Source organism: Mus pahari, unplaced genomic scaffold, assembly GCF_900095145.1.
Source record: "Mus pahari unplaced genomic scaffold, PAHARI_EIJ_v1.1 scaffold_13139_1, whole genome shotgun sequence".
NCBI classification, from domain to species: domain Eukaryota; kingdom Metazoa; phylum Chordata; class Mammalia; order Rodentia; family Muridae; genus Mus; species Mus pahari.
The window spans coordinates 2,307-9,628 of record NW_018392174.1 but is presented as its reverse complement, the minus strand read 5'-3'; the positions used below and the strand labels follow the sequence as shown (position 1 = coordinate 9,628).

Sequence of the window (7,322 nt, the reverse complement as noted above, 5' to 3'; positions counted from 1 at the left end):
AGTCTCTGGATAGTCCATCCTTTCATCTTAGCTCTAAATTTTGACTCTGTACCTATATCCTTTCATGAGTATTTTGTTCCTTATTCTAAGAAACACCTGTATTCTTGATGGGCACAGAATCCAGAAGGGAGTTACAGGGAGTCATGATCCATTCTGTGGGTGCTAGGAGTTGAACCTGCATCCTCTAGAGGAATCTCCTGTAACTTAATTGCTCAGCCATCTCTCCATCCTCAGCTCTCTGTTTTAATGTTCACATTACTCAGTGGATGAAGGAATTGGCTGATAACAGGATTTAAGGTTGGGTGTTGGAACTTCCCTGGGTCTTGTATGAGACCAGACAGTTACACCCCTATCTCCCAAGGTGTGGCCATATAAACCAATTGTGTGAGCATCTGTAGTGATCTTTATAATTTTATGACCTTGAACCCACCCAAACATACAGAAGCTGGAGCTCTCAGCAGAGAGTCAATTCCCTGAAATGCATCTGGTGACCAGATACATGCAAACTGTAGAAAGAATACACAAGGGATTCCTTCATGGAAAGGTCTGGGACCAGGGACACAGGCAGAAGAGATTTTTATTTTTGTTTTTGTTTTATATCATTTATGGGGTGCACTGCTATGTCCAAAGGTTACTTGTACATTAGTGCATTAGTTGGTCATCCATGCCTAATGCACAGTGCATAGAGCAACCCCATCCATCCCTTGCTTTCTGCTGGGATGATTTTCCCTATCAGAGTGTGTTCTTTGCATCCTCCTGCATCTCTTCAGCCTCTCACTGCTACATCTGTGTTCACAGTGGAGTTCAGGGTCTTCGGTCCCTCAGATCCCATTGTGGCTGCACCAGGTAGGGAAGCCATCCTTCCCTGCTCCGTGATTCCAGCCATGAACCTGGAGAACATGGAGGAGCTGAGGTGGTTCCGCAGCAGGTTCTCAGAAGCAGTACTTGTCTATCGGGACCAAGAGGAGCAGAAAAGAGAGCAGATGCCTGATTATACCTGGCGGACCTCTCTGGTGAAGGATCAGTTCCATCAAGGCAAGGCTGCTGTGAGGCTCCAAAATGTCCAGGCATCAGATAGTGGGATGTACATCTGCCACTTCAAACAGGGAGTGTTCTATGAAGAGGCCATCTTGGAACTGAAGGTGGCAGGTTGGTTAACTGATCCTTGTTCTAAAAACCTTGGGTGATCAATGTGTGGGAGAAAACTGAGGATTCATTTCATTCAGCCCCTATTTTCTTTTATGTTTTGAAAGGAGTTCTCATGTTTGCCAGACTGTCCTTGAGCTGCTGTGCAGTGCTGGGCTCACAGGGTGCTCTCGTCTCTTATTTTTATCTCTACTTATTTCTAGTTTCCCATTTTGAGATGAGAAATGGGTAGTGAATTCCTACATAGATAATTCAACCCAAATTCTATAAGTTTATCCCCTAAAAATGTGCTGTGTCTAGGTCTGTGGGTTGGGGATTCTGTCAGTATTATGAAAATACCAGTTGTTAGATTGTGTAATTTAGAGGGGTTGGAAGGAAAATCACTGAGTGGTAGTGAGCAGTCAGTGAGAAATGACAGTCAATGCTAAAAAGGTAAATGATGGAGGGGAGGAAGGAAAGAAGGATGCTCAAGGTCTGTCTTCCCTGAAAGGACAGCTGGGTGTGGGCCTGCCAGGAGGGTCCCAGGTGTGTGGATAATGGGCAGATGGAGTGCTGGTTCCCACCTCAGGACTCCTGTGTTCAACTTCCTTCAGGTTCCTCAGGATCTTGTGGTTGATAAAGGAGTGGTTTGTACCCAAAAGTGTGCTCTCCTATCTTTCCTCTGTCAGGCAATAGGGGCTCAACCTAGTCCCAATCCAGGAATGCTTTTCCCCTTCAGTTTCCATCTGTCCTGTGAAAGGTTCCCACGAATCACATAGTTGTTCCTGGGGTCCCTCAACCTAAAGTGGCCTCTAAGGTGTTTACATGTGTTCTCCTGCAGCAATAGACTCAGTTCCTGAAGTGTACATCAAGGGTCCGGAAGATGGTGGAGTGTGTGTTGTGTGCATGACCTCAGGGTGGTACCCGGAACCTCAGGTGCATTGGAGAGATTCCAGAGGAAAGAATCTCACAGCATCCTCGGAGATCCATCTTAAAGATGCTCAAGGACTGTTCAGCACAGAGACCTCGCTGGTGGTGAGAGATAGCTCTGTGAGGAACGTGACCTGCTCCACCTTCAATACTGTCTTGGGTCAGGAGAAAGTCATGGCCATGTTCCTCCCAGGTGAGAGCTGTCCCTCACTCCTTCAGAGCTGGGGTTGTGATGATCTTCATGGATCATCATCTGGTGGGCTGTTTCTCCTCAGATTCATCTATTACTGTCTCTCTGCCTGGGCCACAGAGCCCTTCTTCCCCAAGGCCTCTCCCTGGAAACCAGCTTTTATTGTGACCCTGACCATGATGGGACTCCTAGTCTTAGGGACAAGCTATCTTCTCAGAAGGGAACGTTCTGCAAGGCTGCTCTGGCAGAAGATAACAGGGGTTAATCAGAGTGAGAAGGATGAGTTACAGAAGACAAAAGAGGATGCCCTGAGGACTGCTGGTAAGTCACCATGGCAGTGAAGGACAGGGTCAGAGTCCCCAGGAGGGCCAGTGTTCTGGGGTCAGAGTAGGTGGAAAACAAAATCCAGAGAGGACGCCTGGGATCCTTTGGGTCAGGTGGCCTGTAGTTCAGAGCATCAGGAACCCAACTATGTTTCCTGTCTTCCTCTCAAGTGTACAGACTCCCTCTCCTCCCTGTTTTTCAGGTGCACTCTGGGAGGAGCTCGGTGAGTCCTGCCTTTCCTCCTGAGCCCTCTGATCCCCCAGGAGCCCAGTAGCTCTCTTGACCCCTGTGTGTTGCTTTTCAGCTCGAAGGAAAGCAGCTTACATGGCAGGTGAGTGACTGCCCCAATGTCCCATGGTTCTACATGTGTCCTTTCCTTGATTCTAGGCAGGGTGGGTACCCTTTGTGGGACAGAAGTGGAATTTTCTCGAAGGTGGAAGCCTGGTGTTTAGGCTCCTTCTGATCTATGCCCATTGCTTGAAAATGTGTGACCCTTGGGTTTGTCCTGTGCCCTGGGTCATAATCCCACCACTTCCTGATACTTTTATTGCTCCCTTAGGGTCCCGTAGCTCTGACCTCCCTCTGCACCTGGGATCAGACTGCAGTGTTAACATTTCTATAAGGAAAGTGTTTTAGTTAGGTTTTCTTTTTTATTTTTGCACTCCAACACCACCCTCACTGTATTCTCTTAATTAGGTTTCTGTTGCTGTAAGAAACTAATGTAATTTTGGGAGGTAATGGTTTATTTGTTGTATACATTTTCAAATCAGAATTTGTTAATGGGGAAAACATGAGCAAAACTCAAGGCAGGGACCTAGAGCAGGGACCTAGATGATGACCTGAAGCAGAGACCATAGAGGAAGGCTGCTTCCTCGTTTGCTCCCAATGGCTTTCTCAACTGTCCTGCTGGCTGACTCCAGGACCTCCTGTGTAGGGGTGGCACCGCCCACAGTGGGCAGGCCCCTTCTACATCAACCAATCAAGAAAACTGTGCTTTCTTGCCCACAGCCAGTCTATTGGAGCCATTTTCTCAGGTGAAGCTCCCTCCTGTCACATGACTTTAGCCTTTGAAAATTGACAACACCTAACCAGGAAAAGAGGTCAGAGATTCAGGAGCATGACCTGCACCCATTCCCCAGTCATCTCCCAGGGTCTGCTCCCTTAGCACTGAAGGCGTTGACGAAGTGAGGGGTAGAGACTTGGGTTGCTTCCCTCATGGGAAGGAGATGGGAATGTTCCTGCTCCCGGTATAGGTGTCCCTGGCTTTGGAGTTGTTTCACCTGAGGAACACTGGGTGCTTCTCTCATGAATTCATTTTATATCCACGCTTATTACACAATTCTATTCTTCAGCATACCTCCAAAAACACCTCAAAAAAAAAAAGAGTGATGGTGTTTTGTTTGTTAACAGTGAAGCTGTATAATTATAGAATACCGGTGTGATTACTACCCCTATTATTATTTTCCCTTTTGAACTAGATGCAGCTATTTTTCAGCCAAAAGCTACACAGAAAGGTTGGAGAGATGGTTAAGTGGTTAAGAGCACTGTGTGCACATCCAGAGGGCCGGAGTTCAAGTCCCAGCAATCACATGGTGGCTCACAGTCATCTGTAATGGGGTCTGATGTCCTCTTCTGGTATGCAGGTGTACTTACAAATAGAGCACTCATACATGTAAAATAAACACATTTTAAAAAATGTTTTCAAAAAGCCATTCAGATCATGGAGAAGCGGCAGAACTTACCCTACAATGCCATCTTTTTCATCTGCAGTTCTGGGAATTTCCCAAAATACTCTGGTGCCTCTGCTTTTTGCAGGAGCCAGCTCCTGGGGGTCCTCTCTCCTCTTAGGCAAAGCCTCACTGTTTGAATGGATGGAGGAAGGTTAGCTTTGAGTGGGGCTGTTCTGACTGGGTTCTCACCAGAGTGTGTTCATTTTCAGCCTGGAGGAAGGCCCAGCTCTATGCAGGTATGTGACTCCTGTAGACTGCCCCCTTGTGGGCAGAGCACTGCCTCAGCTAGAGTTTCTCCTGCTGGGATGAACCCCAAGACCCAAGCATTTCCTCAAAGAGGAGAGTGTGTACTTGACTCACACTCCCAGTCCCTGTCACAGAAAGTCAGGGCAGGAACTCAGGCAGCCAGGAACCTGGAGGCAGGAGCTGTGGCAGAGGCATGGAGGATGCTGCTTGGAGCATTGCTTCCGGTGGCTTGCTCAGTTTTTTTCTCCTGTATCCTACAACCACCTGCCAAGGATAACTGTGCTCACATTGGCTGGGTCCTCCTACATCAATCACCAGTGAAGAAAATGTCCCACAGCCTTGCCCACAGGCCGGTGCTATGGAAGCATTTTCCCTATTCAGGTTCCTTGTTCCCAGATGACCCTGTCCTGTGTCACCTGACATAAAAGCCAGCAGGAAGTAGTTGTCATCCTCTTGAGCTGTCAGAAAGTGTGACTACCCAATGGAGACCTGCAAAGGACAGGGCCCATTAGGAGACAAGAGCCACAAAGGTTTCCTTCCCTCTTCCCAAGATTCTTTTTTGTCTCCCTGTCTCTGTCTCTGTCTCTATTTGTCTATCTGTGTCTGCCTGTCTGTCTGTGTCCTTGTATCTTTGTGTGTATGTTGGCATCAGTGTAGAGCTCACAGGACAGCCTGTAGAAGTCATGCTTAGTCTCACTCAGTACAGCACCATTACCTGCCCTGTCCTCGCAGTCCCCCTCTGTGATTTATAGATGTTAATGGCGACTGGAGGAAGGTCTTCTGATCATGTCCTTCCCCAAGTAACTCTGCAGACATTTAATGACTATGGGCAAGAGATATTTTTTTCCTTTAATTATTGTGGTTGCTCACCCTTAGCTGGCGTTTTTATGAGGAACTCTAATTGAGCTGATTGTTTGTTTTCACAAGCTGGACACGGTGGACTCTTCCCTTTGTCTGCCGTTGGCATGCTTTCTGTGTGAGTAGACATTTGTCCATCTCCCCAGCAGGAGTGTGCACAGCCATGGTTGTTGTATTCCCTGACCTCTCTTTCTTCAGCTTCTGTCATCCTCTTCTCTCTCAGTTCCTATTCTTGCTGCCCCAGGATGAGCTAAACATTCTGTTGTCCCTGTCACTGCAGGAGCCTCCATAGCTGACTGCAGGGATTCCTCTTCAGACTCACAGCACACATTCTGGGTTTGTCTCTTGTCAGAGTCAGCATGGCCCCGTCTGCAGCCATCTCGATCAGTGCACAGCGTGCAGGTGCAGGGTTAGTGGGGAGTTCAGCTGCTAGCGGAGACTGTGGAGGAGGCCATGATGCCCTTGAGGATCAGAAGTGCAGCTCTCAGAAGATTCCAGAAGTCAGCCTAGGAGGTTGGGGAGTCAGGTCTTTGTCTCTGTGTCCTCCTTAAATTTGGGGCACCTGTGTATTTATCTCAGTTACGGGTTCCTTTGCTTTATTGTCCTCTGCTCTATTGGTGTTCTGTGTCTCTCTCTGTCTCTGTCTCTCTCTGTCTCTCTCTCACACACACACACTTAGAGAGTATGGGAGCTTTTGACTCTCTCACCTTCTTTTTCTGTCTCTTTGTCTCTTTCTGTCTCACTGTCTTCGTCTCTCTGTCTCTGTCACACAGACACACAGAAACACACACACACATACAGACACACACACACACACAGACACACACCCTCTGTCTCCTTGTCTGTGCTTGTCATTTTGTCCCTGTTGATTCCTTTTCCTGAGACCACAGGCACTCAGGGATTGGGTGTTTACACCATGAGTTCTGATTCTGGTGAACAGTGCCTCCAGGATATTTAGGGTCTCGCTGAGGCATGAGTGATCAACTTGAAATCACACTCAACTTCCTGTGATGGTTGTATTAGGGGAACCCACATGCAAATTAGAATTGCTCATAGGCATTATCTCTCTTTTAAAAAAGATCTATCTATCTATCTATCTATCTATCTATCTATCTATCTATCTATCTATCCATCTTTCTATTTTCCATCCAGCCGTTTATTTATACTGTGAATGAGTGTTTCTCATGAATGTGTGTCTGTGTGCCATATGTATGTCTAGTGCCCTTGGAATCCAGGTGAGTGTGTTAGTCTCCCAGAACTGCAGTTACAGATGGGCATGAGCATCCATGAGAGTGCTGGAACCTGAAGCCATGTCTTCTGTAAGAGCACCAAGTGGTCCTGGACTTTTGTTGCTTGTTGTTCTGTCAGATCAAGCACTCAGCCTTGCAGGCTCTGTACTGTAGAGCCCCATCCATGCTAATGCTTTCTCAGACAGGGTCTTACTGTGTGGCTCAGGCTTCTTTCTAATTACTCACGAAGATTACGTTGCTCTCAAACTCACCAGCCTCCTGCTTCATCACCTTTCCTCTCTCCCATTTTTGGAAAAGTTCTGATTCAAGGATGAGTAGCTTCCAGGATGCTACAGGTCTGGTACCTGACAAGGTGCAGTAAGAGGATGCTTCTCGGCCTTTACTAGGGATGGGTGTCAGGCCTCACTCTCAAGTCTTTATTCTCCAATAAAGACTATAGCGTGTGTGTGTGTGTGTGTGTGTGTGTGTGTGTGTGTGATTTTATGTGTATCTCTCTCCGTGTGTGTGTTTGTGTGTGATTTTATGTGTGTATTACTCCTCTTCTCTGTGTATGTGTGTGTGTGTGTGTGTGTGTGTGTGTTTATGTGTATCTCTCTCCCTATGTATTTGTGCATTTTAGGTCCCTTTGTTTATGTGTGTGTGTGTGTGTGTGTGTGTGTGTGTGTGTGT

General features: G+C 47.2%; 1 protein-coding gene across 1 annotated transcript in view; it reads left to right on the top strand.

Annotated features, from left to right (window-relative positions):
• Nucleotides 1–7,322, top strand: part of LOC110314861 (butyrophilin subfamily 3 member A2-like) — a 10,369-nt gene that overhangs the window by 1,612 nt on the left and 1,435 nt on the right. The window contains exons 2-7 of the mRNA XM_021189070.1: nt 799–1,149; nt 1,967–2,248; nt 2,366–2,566; nt 2,772–2,792; nt 2,874–2,900; nt 4,509–4,535. Of these exons, the coding sequence (XP_021044729.1) occupies nt 799–1,149; nt 1,967–2,248; nt 2,366–2,566; nt 2,772–2,792; nt 2,874–2,900; nt 4,509–4,535 (909 nt within the window). The remainder of the gene's footprint in view (nt 1–798; nt 1,150–1,966; nt 2,249–2,365; nt 2,567–2,771; nt 2,793–2,873; nt 2,901–4,508; nt 4,536–7,322) is intronic.